We start from the raw sequence: 25,196 nt of genomic DNA on the forward strand, positions 1-25,196 counted from the left end.
TTCTAGATAAGAGAAGTATTTTATAAGATTAGGTACTTCACCAGGCTTCCTTTCAAGAGGTATGATGTTAAAAGACAGAGAGAGAGAGAGAGAGAGAGAGAGAAAGAGAGGACGGAAGAAACCCTTACAAATATCATTTTTCAAGACAAAGTTTAGTACATTTCTATAACTACTATGAATGAACCATGATATTTATGGACTCACAGATATACTAAAGGCTCAGATGACTTTTCCAGATTCATTTCTTAAATACTGGCCAAACTCAGGCACAAAGACACACACACACACACACACACACACACACACACACACACACACGCATGCATTTATTCATCAGTGCTAGGGATCATTTACCAAGTTTTGTGGACTCTAGAAAATAATCCTTAAATATTGGCTTGAATTTTATACTCAATGTCTTTGTGTATTACTAAATGGCTATGAAATGGAGCGATTTAAATAAGGAAACAAAGTGATTGAGGATATATTCCCGATGTGTTTTAGTTAGATCAATAAAAGACACAGTTATGCTATGGAAGCATGCTGGCAAATAGTAATTACAGAGCTGAGGATCATCTGTTCAGTATTGAAAATAAAGTTTGATTCTGCTCATAATAAAGGGAGTGCAGCCTGAGAATGTGGCAGGAAAGGTGGAGTGAGGATAAATGCAATTTTAGAGATGATATAGACTTTGCAAATCACCACCTCTTCTATTGATTAATTTAGAATCTGAAGAGTTGATTTAGTTATTGACAGTAGTTCTCCAAGAGAAAGGTAAAATAAAAGCAACTGGACCCGTTAGAGCTTTTGTTTATGGCCTGTCTGGGCTTTTTGATGTAACCCTGTCATGGCCTTATGCTGATTACCTTCTTGTAGAACAAGAGCTATTGACTGGAGATTGAATGATGTACAGTCCTCAGCCCTTAGGAAGCACTCTCAAAGAGCAATGTCTTTAACATACAAATTCTTCTCTCTCTTTTGTTTTCTCCTTTCATCTTGCCTTTCTTTTCTCTACCTCTTCCTTTCTATTTCTGCTGGTCTCCATGTTTGACACTGTCTCCTCTCTCTTTCTCTCTGTATCTCCCTCCATCTCAGGCTTCTCTGCAGAATGTCAAACAAAGATCGACACATTGATTCCAGCTGTTCGTCCTTCATCAAGACGGAACCCTCCAGCCCAGCCTCCCTGACGGACAGCGTCAACCACCACAGTCCTGGTGGCTCTTCAGACGCCAGTGGGAGCTACAGTTCAACCATGAATGGCCATCAGAACGGACTTGATTCACCACCTCTCTACCCTTCTGCTCCAATCCTGGGAGGTAGTGGGCCTGTCAGGAAACTATATGATGACTGCCCCAGTACCATAGTTGAGGATCCTCAGACCAAGTGTGAATACATGCTCAACTCGATGCCCAAGAGACTGTGTTTAGTGTGTGGTGACATCGCCTCTGGGTACCACTACGGGGTCGCATCCTGTGAAGCCTGCAAGGCATTCTTCAAGAGGACAATTCAAGGTTAGTGTTGGACCTGGGAATATCCCACCCCCTTCCAACCTCTCATGATGTATTTTGCTTTTACAGTTTTTATTCTCATAAGTCATTTCTCAGTATTAATTCTATCTTGAGTAGAAAATAGAAACAGATTAAAAATTGGTAGCAGAGGATTTATAGATAAACTCTCTCCCAGATACTCCCTGTCCATTAATTCTAATTAAAATTAAGATTACTGGATCCTATTCCTGGAGTCTCTGATTGATTAGATCTGGGATACAGGCCTAAGAATTAATTGATAGTTTCAACAAATTCTCAGGCAATGGTTGATTCTACTGGTCCAAGGACCACACTTTGAAAATCACTGCACTTGACTAATTTAATTATGTATCAGCCTCTTCTTTTTCCTGTGGTTGGATATGTTTTCCTCATCTTTTGTCTGAGTTTATATAAAAAACCCTCCAAATGATAACACTGCAGCTACATTTAATTGCCGGGTATACCTCCAACATAACAAGTGATGCCCACCCAAACCTTTATAAATCTACATTATTATTTCCCAAACAAAATGTAGAAAATTTTGATAGAAATTTGTATGAGCACCTTTAAACTAGCAATCCACAAATATAGAACTCAGTTCATTTTAGATATATGTTCTGACAGAAAATTAGGTTTTTCCTTTTTTGTTCCCTTATGAAACACTTTTGAAGAACATGGAGGAAGGAAAGAAGTCATTTATTGAGTATCCACAGCACACCAGTGATTTTGCTTATGGTTTTGTATAAATAAATGAGTGAACCCAGGACCTTGAACTTGCTAATAATCCCACAGTTTACCACTGCCCTTCCCATCCAGCTCTCCAAAATAATACTTTCTTAACAACCAGTTATCAGACACAAAGTCTTTCTTTCCATGTATTAGTAGTTCACAAGATTATAAGATCATTGAAATTACCTGAAAAGATTTTTTCAATACTGATACCAGGACTAATGCTTCCAAATTCTTCATTAATTGGTCTTAAGTACGGCCAGGTCAAGGAGGGATTTTTGACTGCTTCCTGTAGGGATTTTTGACTACTTCACTGAACTGTGCCATCATCTGTGTACCAGTGTCATCGACGTTTGAAGGCTAGAGCAGCAGTATCAGGATCACCTGGAAATTTGTTAGAAATGAAAATTCCTGGGCCTCACCTCTGGTTAACTCAGTGAGAATCTCAGGTGGTGATCCTGGCTATGTGTATTGCACCAAGCACTCCACCTAGTTCTAATACTCAAGTCCGAGCAACACTGCCCTGTACATCTTGTTGCTGGCTTACCACTGACATCTGACCAGCGATGTCTCTTGCTGGACATAACTAAAATCAGTTTATTTGGATTTTTATGTGATGTGTGATAATTCTGAGTTTTAAGGTGTAAAACAGGTACTCTTTGTTAAACTCTAATCCTTTTAAATATTTTAGCAAAAGATGATTCAGAACCCTTTATGTGCACATGCAACTGTACCAATTATGCTGAAGGTTTTGGTAACTGTCTTTGTGTAATAGATTTTTCTGTTTTGTTTTGTTGGGTAGTGGTGATGAAGCCCAGAGCCTTGTCTATGCTAATTGTGTGCTCTACCACTGAACTGTATCCCCAGCCTCTCCCTTGCTTTTGTGTTGTTTGTTACACAGCTTCCTAGACCAGTGTAAGTAAACATTTAAAGAGTTTACTTACAGTGCATTGTTTTGGGGGCTGGGGATACATCTCAGTGACACACCACATGCTTAGTGTGCCTGGGTTCAATTCCCAGCACTAGAAAAATAAAAAAGTAATGAAGTACACAGTTTTTCAAATATATATAATTCTTATATAACTTATATAATAGAGTGGATAGTTCATAGCCTTTTGTAGCGTTAGATGAAGAAGCCAAATTAGTGTAGACTACAGATGATTTCCTTAAATATTTTAGTAGCTGTATCTTCCTAGTTTCTGGGTCATTGCTACCACATTTCATTAATTATTTTTTATAAAATTTTTTCATCCACTTGATCTTTGTTTCTTTAATGTCTTCTGTAAATTGAAAGTAATGATACCTATTTATCAGAATGCTTAAGGATAAAATGAAATCTAAAATCATTGAAAGAGCTGAGAGTGTAGCTCAGTGTTAAATATGTGCTTAACATCTATGAGGTCTTGGGTTCAATTCTCAGCACTCCAAAATTATTACTTGTAAAGAAAATAAGCAAATAACAATGGTGATCTATATACAAAGTGTAGTATCAGTTTGGGGCATTTGAAAAACCTCTTTAACCTATTTACTAAATTTTGCAAGACTTGATTATGAAAAGACTCCTGAAACCTTTGGTTGGTTTTACCAGCCATTGTTTAACTATGTTATAGTCCTTATGGTTGCAGAGTATATAAAATTTAAACTGTTAGTAACTTTTGGAAATCCAAGTTTTACACAGCTCTGGCTGTAACTACAGTAAGATAAGCAAATATTTTGGGATAAATTAACAAGTATTATACTGATATAAGCAAGAGATTCTGAAGGTGAAAACCACTCCATGTACTCTGTAAACATTTTCACAGAATATATTATGAGTTAGTCTGTGTGCTGACTGGGATTTCACTTTATCAACAATTTAGTACAGCTGTGTTCCCAAAGGTTGTGAATTGAGGCATATTCCTCCTGCAGCTATCTCTTGCCCTGAGGCAATATCAAATTTTGAGTGTTGGGGAATTAAACTCTTTGTCTTCAGTACATTTTATAGAGACAGAACAACTATGTGAAAAAAAATTCCTGACAGTTGTTTTAAAAGATCATGCTACTGAGGTATCAACAGCTCTGCAATACTTATTTACTGAGTGGTAATTGGAATAGAACGATTGGAGTTCTGTATGTGATTATTCTTTTGAATGCCAAAATGCTACCAAAAGCTTAGCAGAACAAAGCACAGGGTGGTTTTTGGCATTGATAGATAGTGCTCGGATATCCTCCATATTGGAGAGAGCAAGTTTCAAGGATTTTGAGCAGGAGACAGAGATGTCACTGTCCAGATTAGCACTCTGGACTTGCCCACCTGGCTGTGCTTGTAGCTGGCAGCTGGGCAGCACTCAGTAAGGCTACCCTGCTAGCTACATCGTCAGGCATCCCACAGTGTTTCTTACTTAGTCCCAAAAAGGCAGTGAGGCAAATAAAGGGATTAAATTGTGAAAGTATAATGTAATAATTAAGGCTGTAATTGTAAGGAAGATTGGAACAGCCCCTCCTTTTTCTGGCCAAATAGTGATAGCAATTGAACTCTAAAAACGTTGAAAGTAGTCTGGATGTATTGTACCATCTCAGACACTTACTGCAATGCAGAAGGGGCCATGGCATGGTTCTCACGACTCTGGGAAGCATAGGAACCAAATTACCCTTGACAGTAGTGGTCTGTGCCTCCCCTCCCTTAAAGATCTCCAGGGAGTGAGAAGAGATTATGTAACTCCCCTTGAGAACAAGTCCTGCTGGTCTCACAGCCCTAATGGCTAGGGCATTATGTAAGTGTGACTTGGGCCTCACCAGGCCCTGGATCTGCTCTCCTTGACTTGCTTAAGGGACATATGCAGCCAAAGGCGTGTTTGTGAGCAATTGTGCCTCTTAAGAGTTGTTATTTCTTACTGTGATTATTTGTATGGGGAATTGGTTGTTGAATATGTAATAAGGCTAAGTTTAAAAGGTTGGAGAAGGACTCTATTTTATGGAATGGAGTGGTGCTTGATTCTAGAATCGAAAAAAAGTCAATTTATATCTTCAAACTAAAAAATGTTAAACATTGTAATTCAAGGTTGTTGTTTCTTGGGTATTTTTCTTAATCAAAACACTTTATTTATTTATCTATTTTTAGTGCTGAAGATAGAATCCAGGGCCTTGTGTGTGTGCTAAGCATGTACTCTACCACTGAGCTACACTGGATCCCTCTAAAACCTTTTGGAAGACTTTAATGATTCAAACCTATCACCTGAAGGGCTATAACAGCAGCAATGACTTTACTGTCATTTTGTAGTCATGCTAATTTGGGAGGTGGGTGATACCATTATTATTATTATTCCAGTTTTGGCCTCAATTCATAAATGAATGAGGACTTATTTTAGACCTTTTTTAAGAGTTTTCCCTAGACTCTTGGTAAGGAGGCAGGAAAAGGAAAAAAAAAACTTTATATCCAAACATATGTATTTCTTTATCTAATACTCCAAACATTAGTTTCCTAAAACTTTTTTTGGGCCTGGTTCTTGCTATAAGTTCGTGGCCCAGGGTTGTCATGAACTCATGAGCTCAAACCATCCTCCTGCCCCATACTTGTGTCACCATAAGTTTCCTTAAAGCTTGTATTGGTAAATAATCTTATGAAAACTGATTTACGTACGTTTTTTATTGTGTAGGTGACATAACTGTACCAACTGGCCATGCTAGTGCTAGAGATAAAGCATTCCCTTCTCCCATATTTAAAAAGAGGAAATTATAAATATAAAAACAGGAGATTTGGAGCGGGGGTATATCCCAATGGCAGAGTGCTTGCCTAGCATGTGCATGGCCCTGGGTTCGATCCCCAGCAATATAAAAAAATAAAAAAAGGAAAGAAAAACCTAATTAAAATATGGGATTTTAAAAAAAGATATTTGCCTCATGGAGTCATATAAAATCCAACCCAAGTCTTGGCCGCTTACCTGCTGTGGGACCTGTGCCTTGCTGCAGCTCTGTTTCCAGGAGGTAAAGGTTAAATGAGAGAATATGTTAAAGTGAGCGACCACAGTAAGTGTTCGATAGATTATTAACTTTGGTTCCTGCCAGGAATATGACGGGAATACCATGCTCTGGATTGTTTAACTATCCTAGCACAAAGAGTTGTCCTAGTGCTAAATTAGAGGGAAATGTAGGCAAGCTTCCTTAACTCACAGCTGCCCACCTTTAGCTATAAATAAACTTTGTCCAAATAGCCACTTCTCCCCAGTGTTGCTCTTTTATAGTGATTGATTAATTTTTCCTATGAATACAGATGAGAAAAAGTGGGCAAATAAAAAAAGAAGCTTAAATTTTGGAACTTGCATGAAACATCAATGGTTAACTGCATGTAGCGGCACACTCCTGTAATTCCAGATGCTTGTCAGGCAGAGGCAGAAGGATCAGGAATTAGAGGTCAAGTCTGGGCTACGTAGGGAGACTCTTGTCTCAAAAAGCAACTAACCAACAGAACCAAACAAAACAAAATCAAAATGAAAAGAAAACACACACATACATGGCACAAACACATAAGTTTAATATGTGGGACTTAGGAGCTGAGAAAGTACTATGAGTTGCAGGAATAAACATTGTGGGAATAAATTGCACTTTGAACTCTGTGGAAGCTGGGTACCGTGAGCACCCCCACATCCCATATTCGTAAATAGGTGAAGGTCAGACAACAAGATAAACTGCTGCGTAAAATGTGTCTCTATTCTCTCTTCAGTGAGTGGAAGGTCTGTTTTGCATTTTTCAGGCATAGAGTCCTATGAGCTTTTTGTCAAAAGCAGCAGAATATAAGGAAAGTTCATCCCTAATCTGCAGCTCACCCCCTTTCTCTCCCTACTCCTCTCTGCCCCCTTCTTGTTCTGTCCATAGGTTGAAACCCCTGTCATCTTGTTCAAGGCTCAACAACCCCTTCCAAACTTCTTGACCACCCTCGGGTCTCATAACATACACACCAGCTTTGCAGTTTAGTGTTATTTCCAGAAGCTGGACCCGGGGAGAGGCCTTCTCAACCCTGAAATGGGTCTGTGCTGCTTTGGCCAGGAAGTTGAGGGTCACAGGTATTTGAGAGCATACAGTACAAAGGGATGGCTGTAGTTTGTCACCTTAGCACCTTAAGGTGCTGTAGATGCCTTCTAATACCCCAGGCATACAGACAGAGGTTTTCGTTGTTAGGGAATCGGTGCCATTGCTAAAGCCTAAGTCTCCTCTTCAACATGGAGCATTCAAGAGGAGTCACTTGCCCACAAGCCATGTGCTAAAGACACACGGGCACCTGGCCCTTGGATCTGATGCTGCCAGCTGCTTTTCTACAGTGTGAGTGTCCTGACTCTTTTCTGAACAGGCCATGTAGTCTGGAGCATCTCTCCTGGGTGTAGCTTTTTTTTGCCATCATGTGCTATTTCAGTCTTAGAATATTTGCAGCAGTGGAGGAAATAAGAACTCACAATTTCAGTGTCTGTAGAGCATATGAACCTTCCAAAGGAAAATAGTAAGATATTTTCTACTCAAGTAGTATTTAGAGAAAATAATTATCCCAGTTTATAGTAAATATCAGCTTTAAAACTCTAATATGTTCTAAAATTAAAACTCCAAATAATATGGAAATGTCTAAGTTGACTTGTTGAATTCCCATGATTACCAGTTTGAATGCAGTATTAAATATAAAATAATATTTTTAAATGTTGTCTATAATTCAGTTGTCTGAATTGTAACTCAGAACTTGTTTTTGTTGTAAGTTTAATTAACTTTTCCACTTTTTCTGTACTTAATGCTAATTTGATTTGAATTTTTTTGAGTTGCTTTAATGTTGCCAAGTTATTATTGGCAGATATGACTATTCTTCAGTTTTACTTGTCTACCAGTAAAAGTTAATAATCTAGATTTTCTCTCTTGGTGGAAAAGAGAAGATACATTTTGTGAATGGACGTCCTAAAACAGTGTAATTTACAATTTTATTTCTTTTAGCGTTACTTTGTGAAACTATTTGATGGTTTCTTTGACTCTAGGAATTGGCCTAAGTTGTCATACTTCTTAGGTTGTTGAAAAACTGCTAGTCAGCAGACTCTTTCAAGTAAAGGACCAGATAGTAAATTGAATTTAAATATCTTAGGATATTAAATACTTTAGGACCTGGGGCCACATGTCTTCTCTGTTTCACATTTGTTGTTTTGTTTATTAGGCTTTTTAAAAATCTGAAATCATTCTGAGCTTGGGGTTCAAGATCATTTGTAGAAGTTGAATTTTTGGATTATATAAAATCAGAGTGATTATTTTTAAAGATTAAATTACATGGTCAATCCATTTTTGTTTGTTTTATTTTGAGAGAGGGTGTGGTTTAGTACTCCAGGCTGGTCTTCAACAGGAGATCCTCCTGCCTCAGCCTCCTGAATACTGGGATTGCAAGCATGATGGTGATATGATTGATCTTTGACCTAGGAAAGGAAAATAAATTTTTTTGAAAGGAGAGAAAAATAGAAGAAAATTTAACAATCCTCACCATATGTTTTTTTGTCTTTCAGCTGTTAGGAATTCAAGTTTGCAAGCACCAGAATCTCTAGTGTCATTTACATGTTTCTTAAATATGTAGTATTATGTTACTGTGTTTTTAAAGTCACTTCGAATTGGCACATCATTTACAGTTTTGACTTGTAGGATTTATTTTCCATTGTGTTGCAGGATAAAAACATACCCCATGTAAGGGGTATGTGGCAGTGATATTCAGAGGAAATGAATTTGCAGGGAGACTTTTAATACCAGATTAAATGGCCACCTATTGTTCACTGTCAAATTAGGTAAACAAAATTAACTTTCTTAGCACTTAACTGGCAAAGTGGTTGAGGCTCTCTCCTGCTATTCTGTTACTCGATGACGGTTGGGGAGAACTGATAGTATAGTTCTAATGTTCCTCTGGCAATATTACATTACATTTACTTTATTTATTTTTAAAAAGCCATCTTGGGGGCTGAGGGTATATATAGCTCAGTGGTGGAGTAGTTTCCTGGCATGGCCCTGGGTTCTATCACCAGTGCAACAACAACAACAAAAGAATACAAAAAAAGTCTTGTAGAAGCAATATCAACAGTTCATAGTGTTTATAATTAATAAAAGGATAAACTTTTTAATTAATTTTTAAAACTTAATTCTATCTTCCTAATTTAACCAAAGTTCTAATATATGTCGTCCAAGCATTTTCTCCAATAACTACTGTGATATGACCTGCATTGTAGAATCCAGAAAAAATAAGGATGTTCTTTTGGAATAAATTACCTTTGCATGTACATACTTAATAAGAATGCAAATTTTTCCTTATTTTTGTAAACTTTTATCATTAATAAAACACTCTTCACTCAGAAATTACAATCAATTCCCATGGGCTGCGCCAGTGTCTTCAGAAGTGGCAGCTTGGTGGAAGGGAAGGCAGCTCCTCACAGGTGCTGATGGTGGATAAAGCTGGCATGTGACCTGGTGCCTTCTCTGGTCCCAGGTGGTAACCCCCCTTATCCTCACAGGCCTGGGCCACTTAAGCTTCCTTATTTCTGATTCAGTTGCTTTCATTTTCTCTTTTTATTAGCATATAATGTACTCTGATCAGTTACTCTCTTATGGAAAAGAAATCTTTGCCTTTCTATTTCTTCCAAGGATTTGGTTAGTGATTCTCTTACCTTAGCCTGCCCCAATCTACAGCCTGTCAAATTCAGCAGCTCTCCAACTCTTGAGAAAGAAATTTGTGTTATTGAGAAAGATTTCACAGATCAGTTTTAATTCCTACAAAAATGCCTCTGATTTTCCTGTCTTTTTTGCAGAGTGGATTTTGACACTTGTGAGTGGACTTAGGAAGTGGCTGATTCTTTGCCTACTGTTCACTGGACTTTTCCCTGAGGAAATGCTACCCGTAATTAGTATTATCTGATGACTATTGGTTTTGATGAAGAGGCTGGAGGCGATTCTTAGCTTATATGATAAACACAAACAAATGTATCAGTACCACCATTAACCAATGTGATACCTTTCTTTCATTCAGTGATCGAGGACAAAATAATGGGAATGCAACCATATGCTTTACATTTTCCAAAATGCATGTTTTTATTTAATTATATAGTAGTACTCTTTCTCCAGTGAGGTCAGAATTAGTTATGGCTAAATCCATTTAGAATATATGGTCAGAATGTTCACCCTAATGGTAGAAAAACAAAACAAAAATAATGATAAGAGTTCCATTGTCAGAAGTTTGTATTGGTATGGGTAAGGGTCTTTTTTTTGCAATTAATTATAAGGATATAGGAGTTAATATGATTTGCCAAATTCAGAAGAAAGGAAGCACATTTGTTAAAAATCAAACTGTAGGTCTAGGGGTGTAGCTCAGTGGTAGAACATTTGTCTATATTATATGAGGCCTTGGATATGATCCCCAGCACCACAAAATACATAAATAAATGCATAAATAAATAAGTAAACCTAGGTGCTTTATGAGGAGTGGCAGAGTGGGAAATTTTCCTTGATGTGGTAAAGTCCAGGGCAGTGACTCTGTTTTCTTTTTTTTTTTTTTAATATATATTTTGTGTGTTTTTTATTGCATTGATATACATTAGAAATATGTCATTAGCATATTATTAAAATGAAATTGTGTCTCTAAGACAATATGAACCAGAAATGAAAAATGACCTCAATCTGCATTCTTTCTTTTTTTTTTCTTTTATTATTCATGTGTGCATACAAAGCTTGGTTCATTTCTCCCCCCTACCCCCACCCCCTCCCTTACCACCCACTCCACCCCCTCCCTCTCCCCCCCCAATACCCAGCAGAAAGTATTTTGCCCTTATTTCTAATTTTGTTGTAGAGAGAGTATAAGCAATAACAGGAAGGGACAAGGGTTTTTGCTGGTTGAGATAAGGATAGCTATACAGGGCATTGACTCACATTGATTTCCTGTGCGTGGGTGTTACCTTCTAGGTTAATTCTTTTTGATCTAACCTTTTCTCTAGTACCTGTTCCCCTTTTCCTATTGGCCTCAGTTGCTTTTAAGGTATCTGCTTTAGTTTCTCTGCCTTAAGGGCAACAAATGCTAGCTAGTTTTTTAGGTGTCTTACCTATCCTCACCCCTCCCTTGTGTGCTCTCGCTTTTATCATGTGCTCAAAGTCCAATCCCATTGTTGTGTTTGCCCTTGATCTAATGTCCACATATGAGGGAGAACATACAATTTTTGGTCTTTTGGGCCAGGCTAACCTCACTCAGGATGATGTTCTCCAATTCCATCCATTTACCAGCGAATGATAACATTTCGTTCTTCTTCATGGCTGCATAAAATTCCATTGTGTATAGATAGCACATTTTCTTAATCCATTCGTCAGTGGTGGGGCATCTTGGCTGTTTCCATAACTTGGCTATTGTGAATAGTGCCGCGATAAACATGGGTGTGCAGGTGCCTCTGGAGTAACCTGTGTGACTCTGTTTTCTGATAGACTACTTGAGAAACTTACATAATATCGTACCGGTTACAAAGTGCATTAATTCTCTTGTTGTAAACTGCATTAATTCACTTTCTTTTGAAGTTTCTGAAAATGGATTTCAACAGTATTAAGACCTAATCATTGGAGTTCACTTACAGAAGTTTAAAAGTTTCACATAAAACTAAACATAGGTGAGAGATACTGGTAAAGAATTATAACGTTTATAGTTGAAAGTAAATATAAACTTACTTATTTATCGATTTGATGCTGGGGATTGAAGCAAGGGCCTTACACTTGTTGACCTCATGCTCTGCCACTGAGCACACACTAAACTCCGCCGAGTTTACATTTAACGGAAATGATGTATAGTGCTTTTCTTCTTTTTTTAATCAGTACTGGGGATTAAACTAGGGTTCTCGCATTTGCTAAGCAAGGACTCTACCACTTGATCCATGCCCCCAGTACAAATGTTTTTTCCTTTTTTAATTGCGATAAAAACATATAACATAATATTTAACATCTTAACCATTTAAAGCACACAGTCTGTTAATATTAACTATATTCATGTCATGCCACAGAACTTCATCTTACAAACCCAAAACTCTACATTCATCAAACAGCTCATTTTCCCCTGCCCTCAGCCCTTGTCAACTGACAAGACATGGTAATTCCACTTTCTGTCTCTATAATTTAACTCCTCCAGATAGGTCATATAAACGGAACCAAGAGTACCATAAGGAATTTGTTTTTTCTTTTGTTTCCTCCTTCCCTTCCTTCTTTCCTTCCTTCCTTCCTTCCTCCCTCCCTCCTTTCCTTCCTCTTTCTGTGCTGGAAATGGAATCTAGGGGCATGTATATGCTATGTACGTGTTCTACCACTAATTCAAACCACTGAGTCCCATTTTTTTGGGTACGTGTGTATGTGTATGTTACTTTCGTTTCTTTTTTTGCGTGTGCTAACTTATCATGTTTTTTTTTTATCATATTATTGTTATGCTGGGAGTACACTGACACATTTACAAAATCTTTCAAATTGGGTTCACCCACCTCCATCATTCTCCTTTATCCTCCCCCTCCCCATTCCTGGAACAGTTTCAACAGGTCTCATTTTTCCAAATAATCTTTTTTTCTTTTTTGGAAGTACTGGGGTTGAACTCAGGGTATTGCACTTGCTAATCAGGCGCTCTACCATTTGAGCTACTCTGACAGCCCCCATCTTATTTCACTAAGCCTGATGTCCTCAAGTTCATGTTGTTGTTTATGACAGAATTTTTTTTTAAACTGGATAATATTCCATTGTTTGCACATAACACATTTTCTTTATCCATTCACATCTCAGTGGACATTTAGGTTGCAGTCTCCTCTTGGCTGAAAGAAACAATGCTTGCTGCAATGAGTGTGAGTGTACAGACAGTTGAAGATCCCATTTTAATTTCTTATAATGAGAAGTCAGATTATATAATGAGAAGTCAGATTGCTGCCTCATATGGTAATTCTTTTTAAATTTTTTGAGGAACTTCTATACTATTTTTCATAGCCCCTCTGCCATTTTTCATTCCCGCTATCAGAGTGCATGTGCTCCATTTTTTCCATATACTGTCAGGTAAACGTTCAAACATTTTTGAGAGATTTAGTTATGCCCAAAATTTAGTTTTAATCTTTTAGCTCTTTAGACTTATCCATATGTAATAACTATAAGTGAGCAATGTATGCAGTTTTTTTAGTCTTATAAGTTCAGTATGATGCCTTAATACCAGTTATCCATGAAGAATTTTTTTAATTTGTAATAATAATACTGAATATTTTAGTTTTTTTACAATGTTCCACACATTGTTCTAAGTACTTTATATTCTTGCTTAATTCATTCATCATTCCAATGTAATAAGTGATACCATAATTATTTTCTTTTCTAGATGTTGAGCTTGAGGTATTTAGAGAAAATCATCTCAGCAGCAATTAATTGGGTCTCAGAAAACCTGAACCCACACCTGTGCTCCGAACCCACACATTACTCTGCCTTGCGTATTTTAAAAGCCTTTAAGCATTGAACAATTTTAGAGTTCATTTTTTCTTGAGAGATTGTAGTCCAAGGACAAATTTTTCCATTAAGTCGTTAAAATAAAATAAAAAATTGGGAATTAGGAACAATACAAATTTATCATTAGATAATATTAAGGGATTTTAGGAAGGAGAAGGAGACAGTCAAACCTAAGTCTTAAAAATACCTAATGGTTTACAATTCATTTTCAGAGATCCCCTAAGTGGCAAGCCTGAGGGCCCAGCTCCGCAGAGCCACCAATCCGTTTTCTATGTGTTCCCTAGATTTTCTTTACTGTCACTCTTTTCCCCACCCAGTTCTTTGGTTGACAGTTTTACACTGGTCCTAAAAAGGTGTCTCCACGCCCACTATTCATCACACTTCCAGACTCTAGCTCTCAGTTTCAGGAGGGAAGCTGGCTTTTCCTCCTGTTTTGATGTGAGGATCAACGCCCACTTGCACGAACATTTATACCACAACCGAGGGTGGCTCAGAATCAATTCCTTTATGATAAATATTAGTCAGAAGGTGGGAAAAAAGTTTTTGTTCTTATTTTTTTAATGTTATATAGTCTTTAGAATCAAAGCTGGTTTTATTTTGGCAAATGTAAGGACATAAGCATATTTTATGTGCTTTTTTAAAGGCATTTCTGAGTAAGACTAGAATGAGAACAAGTGAATTTAGATCAAGGAATTCTTGATGAATTTAGAATGTAGACCATAGGTCTTGCAGGGACCTTCACAGAGAATCTGATAGCATGTCTCAAATCTACATTCTGATGTTTTCTTGTGCACACTATTTAGATGGGAAGATCAGAAATAAAAACAAGAATCTTCAAAAGACTGACTCTAGCCCAGTATCTTGTTCCTTTTACCTTTGAGGCATCTTTCCTACTCCCAAGGTACTGCCTTACTTTTGGACCATCCTCAGTCTCCCCCTGATTCCAGAATCCATTTTATGTGGAGAACAATAACAAATTTTGCGGGTACTTAAAGTGTCAACTCTCAACTCATCAGTTCTTCCATTTGTTTTGATCTATTTTGAGATGGAGTCTCACTACATTGCTTGGGTTGGTCTTAAGCTCCTAGCTTGGCAGTCTTCCTGCCTCTGCGTCCTGAGTTGCTAAGACTACAGGTGTGTACCACTGTGCCCATTTTCTTCCATTTGTTCTTTTCAGATATTGCTAATTTACAAAGAGCTAATTTTTAAATTTTTGTACCTAACTTGTGGGAAACTACCTTAGAAGTTATAGACAAGAACATAAATAATGTACAAGAGATTGAAAAGTGTTTTTGTCCTTATACCCTTCTGTCCAGTGCCATAGACCAGAGATAACTAAACTGAGGCATCTGCTACTTTCCCCAGTATATGTACTTTCCTTTCTTTTTTTAACTTGGGATTGAACCCAGGGCTTTTCATGCTAGGCAAGCACTCTACCACTTAAGGAACACCTCCAGCCCTTTTGCTCGAATATTGTTTTTGAGAAAGGGTCTCACTAACTTTGCTTGTGCTGGCCTCTAACTCATGATCTTCCTGTCTCTACCTCCTTAGTAGCTCAGATTATAGATGTATACCACGCCCAGCTTTGTAATTCCATTTTTTTGCTTTTCCTCTATCAGGAAATGCCAGGAGTGTTTCTGTAATCTCTACCATAGCAGACATCTGGGTGCACAGATTTTATTTCACAATGGATCAATGTCAGGCATAAGCTCTATTTGAGAGACTCTGGTTCTTCTCTTCCTCTGGGCAGCTCTGCCTGAGTTCCCCAACTCTTGGGGTAATCATTCTTCTGGGAAGTCTTCTTTTCATGATGAGATTTATGTGGAGTTCTTTTGTTGCTTTGTTTGCTTGTGCCTCTTCACAAACTGCCTTTTGATTCAGACATCTAACTAGGAGAAATTCTCTACCAGGCATTTCCTCACTTCCATGGTGAGCACTAACACAACTCTTCTCAAGTTTGTTTTGTGGTTGTGGGGATGGAATCCCGGGCTTTGAGCATGGTGGGCAAGTGCTCTGCTACTGATCTGTAGGCTAGCCTATAACTGTGGCTCACTGGCTGGAAGGCACTACACACTTTTTAATTTTGTGGTATGGGGCTTGAACTCAGGACCTTGCACTTACTAAGCAGGTACACTACCACATAAGCAACACTGTCAGTCCTTTCTACTTCAGTTATTTTTAAAATGGGGTCTTGTTTGATGCCCAGGAAGGTCCTGGATCATAATCCTCCTGATTTTTGCTTCCTCCCTAGCTGGGATAACAAGACATGCGGCCGTACCTAGATTTGTTATTAGTTGAGATGGGGTCTTGTGAGCCTTTCATCTGGGCTGGCTTCCAACTATGATCCTCCCAATCTCTGCCTCTGAGTAACTAAGATTACAAGTGTGAGATTACACTACTTAGGAAGTTTTGTTTTTTGAGATGGGTTCTCACTATGTTGTCAGGGCTGAATTTAAACTCTGGGGCTCAAGTGACCCTCTTTCCTCACCTTCTGAGTATCTGGGGCTGGTGTGTGCCACCATGCCCAGCTCTTCTGCACACCTCAGGCACATGATCTTACTGAATTTCAGCAGCAACCCTGTCAGGTGTCAATAATTATTACCCATCCCATTTCATTCAGAAAGAAAATTAAAATGTAAGAACTTTCTGAGTCACACGGAAAATGGTAGAACCAGGCTTTGAACCTGACTTGACTTCAGTATGTCAGTGACTTCCTATCAGAACAGATCAGGACTCCCTAGAGAAGCATATACTTAATATCTTTTATATTAAGTGCTTGGGACCTGGAACGTTCTGGATTTCAGATGTTTTGTTTTGTTTGGTGTTGGAGATCAAATGCAAAGCCTCTCACATGCTTTTCTTTTCAATATTTGTGCTTAATTCCTGATACAGGGTGATGGCTGTGGAGTGGGGGGTTGGCTTAGTGGCAGAGCACTTGCCTAGCTTGTGTGAGGCCCTGGATTCCATCCCTAGCACTGAGAACAAAACCAAACCAAACCAGGTGAATGAGTGACTGCACACATCAGACCTGGGATGCATTCCTGAAGAAGAGTTGCCTTTCCCAAGTAGATATCATCATGTCAAACAAAAAACTACTGAGTTTCTGCATGCCCTGGAGGAGAGAGAGTTACATACACCATTGTTTTCATCATTCAGTGTCTTGCTTTGTATCACAGCTTGGCCAGAAACTCATGATCTTCCTGCCACAGCCTCCTGAGTGCTGGGATTATGGGCATTTACAACCACACCCAGCTGTCATGAGTGTATTTTTATTACACACTTTATCATTCGCTTTTAAATGTATTTCAGAACACACCCTTATGATTACGGATTACTTTCTTTCCTCTCACAAACAATAGCATTATTTTGGGATTGTTAAATGTGTTGTGTACAACCCAACACCTGTTGTTTGGTGACATGCTCTGTTTGGTTTCTGTGGAATTAAACTGGTCACAAACGATAATGGTACAGAGACAAGTTGAAGGATGTCTTTTTGAGGTGTTGAGAGATTCCATTATCCAAAAGCAATCCCACAGCTGCCCTTGCACCATAAGTTTGACAACAGCCAAAGACAGTGCCAAGTTCCACCCTCGCCCTGTCACTCCTAGGATCCTGGAGCAGGCATCAACATTTCCTTTCCACCGGCAACAGTAGCAACAACAATAGCTACACAAAGAACCCCTCACAAGACAGGATTTTCATTTTGTACTTCTATTCTTAGCCACGTTCAGTTATTACTTTTGCAAGATTAGAGCACAGGCTTTCATTCAGGCTGCCTGGGTTCAAATCCTGGCTCTGACACTTGTTGGCTGTGTGGTGCTGGGTGTGTTATCTAGTCTCTTCCTTAAGCCTCAGATCAGCAGAATAGGATTAATATGTGTTTAGCACATCAAAGAGTATCTGGCACTCTTAATGTGTATTATTAGATTCTGTGGTGTTGATGTCTAAGTTTTCAGGGTACATTTAAAAACCACTGGAATGGGTGTCTAAATTTTCAGGGTACTAAAAGCGTTGAAATGGGCATTGGGATATCTTGTAAAGGGGGTTTTATGACCAGAAGTAAATCAGTACAGCCACTGGAATTTAGGATCTCTTTGAGACAAATAGCTTATAAATCTGTGTTGCTTATGCCAAATGATATAATATTGGTAGGGATTACTGTCAGTTTTACTGATAATTTATTGCCTAATTTTTGTATTTCCTTTTTGGGTAATTTAGGGATAAACTCTAATGTGGAAGAATGAAGAATAGAATACTGAAAACTAAGTTGACAGGGCTGAGTGCAGTGTGTACATGTAGTCCAAGCTACTTAGGAGACTGAAGCAAGAGGATCACTTGAACCCGGGAGTTCAAGGTCAGCCTAGTTACTTAGTGTGATTCCTTCACCAAAAAACCCAAAAAAATCCAGACAGGAGAGGTGGTACACATCTGTAATCCCAGCTACTGAGGAAGCAGAGTTAGGAGGATCAAAATATCAAGACCAGCCTAGGTAAAGTTATAGAGACCCTCTTTCTGAAAATAAAAATAAATAAATAAGAGAGTTAGGTTTTTGGCTCAAGTATTAGAGCACTTGTTTGGCATTTGTGAGTCCCTGTGCTCAATCCTAGTGCCAAGCACACACACACACAAAATCATGACAGCTAGTAAGTGCTTCCTGGGGGTTGTTGACTTGACTGACCACTCTGGTAGACAAGGATTCTGAATGGAGTCTCTGCCCTGAAGGAATATGGGATTGGAAGGAGGGGACAGTTCACCACACACGTAGAATAGAAGCTGTTAGGTGCTAAGGGAAGGGCTCACTTGAAAGATGAATGTGAAATGAAGCAGTGGTGACAAGGACCCCAACTCAGTCTTGTGGGCCCTGGTGGGGCTCCCATGAAGATACAACTGTGGGAGCACATAAACTCACAGAAGAAAAGAGAGTGCTGTTTTCTAGGAACCTCCAGCCATCGGACAAGGGGCAAGCCTTGGGTTAGGGGACTGTGGCCAGAGATAAGGCTGGGATGAGATCTTTGAACTCTGTAAATGCTTTGCTCTCTGTTATAATCAGATCACACTCAGTGATAGGTAGTGTATGAACTCTGGTGTAGTGACAGGAAATATTCATGAGAAGATGTGGTTGCTATGTCTGAAATGCACTTCTCACACAATTTGAGACTTCAACAGATGACTATGTTCTCAAGTTGTAGAAGTCCTCCTCTCTTCAGTGTCTCTAGACATTGCTCTGTTCTCTCTGGAGCTGTTACAAAACAAAATCTTCTTTCAACTTCTCTGAGCAAGTGGCACATTCCTTATATCCTTGCATAAATCTAAGGGAGATTGTTTTTATAACATTTCTAAACTCCACATTTAGGTCCTAGAGTCAAGGTATATAATAATCAGTGAAATTCTAAAATGTTTCTCTCCTTATTTCTCTGAAGGGGAAACAAACTATGGTGATTTTAATCATCTTTAGTTCATGTAACTCTTACATAATCATAAAGCAGATAGAATTATTGTTCTTTTGTGCTTTGGAAAACAGAGAATAATAAGGCTAAGTGATTTAGGTGCACACAACTAATAAAATGGCAGAGTTGGAATTTGAAGCTTCATCTGCCATTTTCTGCCTCCCTTTCTCTCTCTTTTATCTTTTCCTTCTCTCATTCATTCCTCATATGTTTTCCTGAACCATATGGAAGGGAAAATGCTGAAGATGGGCTGGTATGGTGGTTTATAATTATAATCCATGCTACTCTGGATGTAGAGGTAGGAGGATCATGGATCAAGCCTGAGAAGAGTTTATAGTAGACCATATATCAAAAACAAAATAAAAATAAAAGGGCTGGGCTTGTAACGCAAGTGGTAGAACCCTTGCCTAGCATGCATTAGGCCCTGAGTTCAATCCCCCATACTGAAAAAAAAAAAAAAAGCTAAAATTGGACCTACAGTGGGCACACAAGAAGTTTTCCTGCCTTCACTTTAAGGTGACTCATTCTGAGTGCCTAGTGTTTAGTTAACAGCTATGGGATCAAAATAATAAAGGAATGGCTGTGCTTACAAATGGAAGGGAAAAAGGACACATGAATCTTCTTGTTTAAGCTGGAAAAGTTCAAGGCCAAATAGTTTGTAGTGCTTTGCAGCATTTTCCCCTCCTAATCATTTCCCCCCACCAATCATTTCCCCCTCCTAGCCATTTTCCCCTCCTAACAATTTCCCCCTCCTAACCATTTTCCCCTCCTAACCATTCCCCCCACTAAGCATTTCCCCCTCCTAAGCATTTTCCCCACCTAACTATTTTCTCCTCCTAAGCATTTTATTCAATATAATGGGACTGCATACTCTTCTTATCCAATGGAGGGAGCTTTTTCTTGCTCCTGTTACTACTGAAACTAACTGGGCCTAACTGGGGGTGATGAGAGATGCAGAAAGGACACAGGGTAGACAGACAGACACAAAGTTGGGGCCAGGTGTGTTGGGCACTCAGGTGGAGATGCACAACAGCCTCATTGCTTCTTATCTCTATCAGTCTCTTCTATTTACTCTGCTTCTTTTCTCTATCTTTGTTCTTTAAGGCCTTATTCCTTTACAATTCTTTAAAACCTTGCTTCACTACTCTTTAAGGCCTCTTTCCTTAGACTTGCGCTGTCCCATGTTTTTTCTTAGCTTTTCTTTAGCATAATCCTTCTTAAAGTCTTTGCCTTCAGTCTTGCACTGTCCCGTGTTCTGTCTTTAGCTTTCTTAGCCATTCTTTTCCTTTCAGCAATCCTCCCTTCAGCAATTCATTTCTCCCCTTCAGCGATCTCCTTCCAGCAATTTCCCTTCAGCCAAAAAGCCTTCCTTTATCAAAAAGCCTTCCTTTATCCAAAAGCCTCTCATCCTCCTTCAGCAGGTCTTTTGTACCCAGTGGTAAACAAGGAGGTGGAGCAGCAGTTCTCTGGGAAAGACATGACATTGTAACAAGAGAAGCCTGTGTTCCTGCTTCTAAACAACTTACGAAAAGCAGCTGAGGTGCATCTCGCTTTCTCGCTCTCTTCTGTGGCTGGGGCTGTGCCAATCTTGGCCTGCAGAGTATTGAGTACAACTGTGCTTATGTCCTCATAGGCTTCTCCTACTCCACTTCCCACAGTCCAATACATTATACAGGAGTGAAGTCAATGCAGCACCACTGTGGGCTCAGTGACCTGCCCAGACAAAGTTGGCTGTAGAAGGGAAACAGTGTGCGGTCCCTGACACTGGGCACTAATTGGGTTTGATAGACCACTAGCTTTGAGGTTTCTTTCTGTACTCTTTTCTTTAAAGGCAAAGCATCATCCATTCCTATTGGGGAGTTTAGTCTGCCCTTCTCATTGGAAAATCAGTAATGTGTGCCAGTATACTCTTTTGACTCTTGTATGCTACTTTATCCTTAAAAATGGTCAAGAATAAAAGGTCAAAAGATCCTTTTTTTATTTCTCATTCTATCTTTTAATTCATTCTATTTTATTTTTCATTCTATTTTATTTATTTATATTTATTATCACTATTGTCATTGTTGTTGTTTTGAGACAGGGTCTTGCTGTGCATCTCAGGCTGTCCTCAAACTCCCTACATAGCTTAGGCTGGCCTGGAAATCATGATCCTCCTGAATGAGGCCTCAAGTGCTAGGATTACAAGCAGGCACCATCATATCCAGCAAAAGACCCTTTTTATACCTTCCCTGCTGATATCCCATCTTATTTCCAGGGCTAGAGGAACAGCAGAGAAGCAAAGAGAATGAGGCTTGAGCACAACCCTAGGCATGAAATTGCTGTGATGAGAGCTAGCTCCACTGTCATCCTAGTGCTATACTCCTCTCCCTACACCTCAGCATGCCATGCCACACCCTGAAGATGGTAAAGTTAAAACTTAGCAATGTACACACAAAAATTCAATTGATGTCATGACTTGTGATGAGTAGGGCAATAAAATGTTTGGGGAAAAGTGAGGTGTGGTATAGAAATACCCCCCCACCCACACACATTTTATAGTTTGTAAAGAAATTCCAGTGACAGTTCTAAAGGAAGCATCAAAAAGTGTTTCGTACAACCCCTTGGGCACAGGTACAGTGTCCCAATGGAACTTAATTTGATTTCTAACTTTGGGTGTATTCTTAACTTATATGTGCCTTGATATAATTATGACATTTTATAAGTTACAGATATATGATAAATTATTAGCTTATGTTATATAATGCTAGCTATAGAAAGTATTTCCTCTTTTATGCAGAATGATCAGAGAGTGGCTAGAAACAAAAGGCTTTAAAAACAAGAAAGAGAAGTCATATCACTTAAAAACTGGAAAAATCTTTACTACTATATAATAAAGAGAGGGTTTTCTTTCTTTTTTACATTTTAGGTCCTTTAAAACAAAAATGCTACAGATTATTGCTTGCGTGTTTTCAGTGCTCTGTAATTGTGTGCTAAGGCAAATCCCATTGCTTTTAAATCACTTAATGTTGAAAAACAATAGATAAGTCCCACTTGGAGGACCCTATGGGTCATCTCAAGCCATTTGGTTCTGCTAATAAAGTTAAAACAATTGGGGGAAATGTACAGATGCTTTCAAATTGGTTTTATAGTTATGCGGTCTGTATGTATGAAAAGAAAGATGACTGTAAGGCACTATGTAAATCCACATGGATCATTGTTGTGTGGGAGTGATGTGAAATGAGAATAAAGATTTGACATATATTTTTATTTTGAGGCGCCATGCTAATTTACATCATTCAGCCTTTTCACTGCCAAACTGTAAAAGTCCATTAAGTGACTGAAAGGAATATACACATTATCTATTGTCACTCCAGGCTGGAGTTTTACACACACCCTGTTATTCTACCCGCCAGCTAGCTGCAAGATTCTATTAAGCAGTAAGTGAGAAAATTATATTGCCTGCAAACTAATTGTACAAAAGACTCTGAAATAAGTAATCAGAGCCCAGGACTTTCTGAAAAGCTGCCAGGAGATACTATAAATTGCTCTATCATTCTTGTCACCCTGATTTAAAAACCCACAGCTTCCATGTTGATTTGTTCCCTCTGCAGCAGAGCATACTTCCCCAACTATTGACAAAATTTGGAAAATTCCAGTTGTGTCATCAGTAGCTGCCCAGTTCTGCCCCGGGTCCCATTGAACAAATGTGTACCAGAAGAATAGCAAGCTATAATCCCAGGAAACTCTGTGTACAATGAGACTCCTATCCTATGGACAATCATTTCTGCAGCTTCTTGAATGTCCAGGTGTCCATAGTTGCTGCTAGAAACATTTTTGTCTAGTTTCCACTTTTGTTGACTCAGAGGAAAACAAGTGTCCCATAGAGATGCTGTGGTCTAGAGGGAGTAATGTCTTTGAGCCATTACCAAAGTAGACGTAACATTGTGATCCAGGTGCTTGTGATAGCACAAGTTTTTAGAACAAGATGATTTTTTTAATTGAATAGGAAAAACAACAGGAAGGCTTTTCAAGGGCAGAATCTCTGTAGACTCTAAAATGGATCAAAGACTTGTTGATGGACAATCATAGCCTACAACAATGAACTAAGTAACTCAATGGGAGGGCTTGGAAATTAGAGAGGCTTCCTTCCAGCAAACAAGTTGTTTAAAATAATGTTGATTTGTTTTTCAAAATAGGAAGCAGAGTTACTTAGTGAAATCAAGGTCATCATCCCTATGTGTCAAGACGACATTATTGAAAGAGAACTTTGGTGAAGAATACCTGACTTGTCCTAAACAATGTCTCTACACTTCAGTTCAAAATATATCATTTGTGAAAACACTCAAGACCACTATGTTTTCCATCCTTTCACAAGTGACATTTTTTTTATAAAGTTGCCACCATATTTCCTATGCTTTGAAAAGATTCCTTTATTCCAATGTCAGCATCTATTCTTTTTTTCACAGCACAGTTCAAGCAGTTGCCCTGTGTGAACAATTCACTGGCTTTCAGAAGCATAATCTCTGTGCGTGAGAATGTGTGCATGCTGGTACACACCTGTACTGCATCCAGAGTCATTGCACCACACTCTAAGCTGTATTATCTGTTGAAATAACTTTTGACTATGGCCACCTTTCTATCCCAATCCTGGCACAGTACAGAATTCCAGGCTCATTGATAAGTAGATTCAGCAAAGAATAAGACATCAAGAATTCATTTCAAAAGCTGGCTATGGTAATCTGCACATGAAAATCCCAGCACTGGGAAACTGAGACAGGAGGATTGTAAATTCCAGGCCAGCCTGGGCTTCCTAGTAAGTCCCTGTCTCAAAAAACAAAACAAAAGCAACAAAAGAATTAATTTTAAGGCATTATTATAACTCTTCCTACCTTCAAATATCTCTTTGTCATTGAAGAATTATGCAATGCACAGATTAGAAAGGAAACTAGAATATTCTTTATATGTAATGTGAAACTCTTATATGACAAGTTAGCAATTTCTCTTCTGTTTTGTTGGGTAAATTTAAAAATCTTTACACAATTATTCTTACAAAAGTTATTTGCAGATTTAGCTATTATTATTGAATCACTCCTAAATATTTTCTTCAATGTGGATCCAATTCTGAGAGCACCTATTTTGTCAATAATAACAAGTATGAAACAACACAAAATTACATGACTCTTTTAGTATCATCTGTCTGTATTGTTTGTATTTGCATATTTCCTTTTCCTTTTCTTCTTCTATTCATATCATAACAAATTTTTATTTCCTTTAAGGCCTCTTCCAGATTCTTTTTCTTTCATATACTTTACTCTCTGGAACCATTAGCATTTTAAAAAAATTTCCTCTTGATCACTCCTTCTTTTGATACACATTGTTGTTTTAGTCAAAGGTACTTTTCAATGTTTTGAAAAAAATTAGAGATAGATTTCCTTCTACCCTCTTAAAAATTATTTGTGAAATGGTTTTCCTAGTGTGGTTTTCTTCTCCTTCCTTCTTTCCCTGCACCTCTCTCTCCCTTCTTCCTTTGTTTCCTCCCTCCCTCTCCCCTGTTTCCTTCCTTTCTTCCTTCCTTCCTTTCTTCCCTCTTTCCTTCCTTCCTTCCTTCCTTTCTGTTTTTTTCATTTTGGAGATAGGGTCTTGCTATTGTTTTCCAAACTGGCCTCAAACTTGGGGACATCCTACCTTCACCTCCTGCCTCCATCTCCCAAGTGCTTACAATACAGGCGTGTGTCACCACTCCTAAGATGCTAGTGTTCTTAATATTGCTTTCTAAAGGAATATCTAGCTCACTTGATCCTTTAGACATTACTACATCATACCACAGTAATTGATGTTCATAATAATGATGACCTTGAGATAACAAGAAAATACTATTCTTTTACTTATGCAGTGCTTTTTGGCCAAAGTTTTTATATTTCCTAAGAAATGGTCCTTGTCCTCCAGTGTCCTACTATCTAATGGGTAATAGGCACCTGAAAAGACAGCCAAATATGACCTACCCATGTAGGATGAGAGCCTCAAAAGACATAAGTCCCAAGAAATCATTTTC

General features: G+C 38.5%; 1 protein-coding gene across 24 annotated transcripts in view; it reads left to right on the forward strand.

Annotated features, from left to right (window-relative positions):
* The window catches only part of Esrrg (estrogen related receptor gamma), a 556,652-nt gene that overhangs the window by 375,676 nt on the left and 155,780 nt on the right, over positions 1-25,196 (forward strand). For all 24 annotated transcript variants that reach the window (XM_074048307.1, XM_074048306.1, XM_074048315.1 and 21 more), the window contains one exon: positions 1,093-1,508. In XM_074048307.1, coding sequence (XP_073904408.1) covers positions 1,093-1,508 — 416 coding nt within the window. The remainder of the gene's footprint in view (positions 1-1,092; positions 1,509-25,196) is intronic.

This window comes from Castor canadensis, chromosome 11 (assembly GCF_047511655.1).
Source record: "Castor canadensis chromosome 11, mCasCan1.hap1v2, whole genome shotgun sequence".
Lineage (NCBI taxonomy): Eukaryota > Metazoa > Chordata > Mammalia > Rodentia > Castoridae > Castor > Castor canadensis.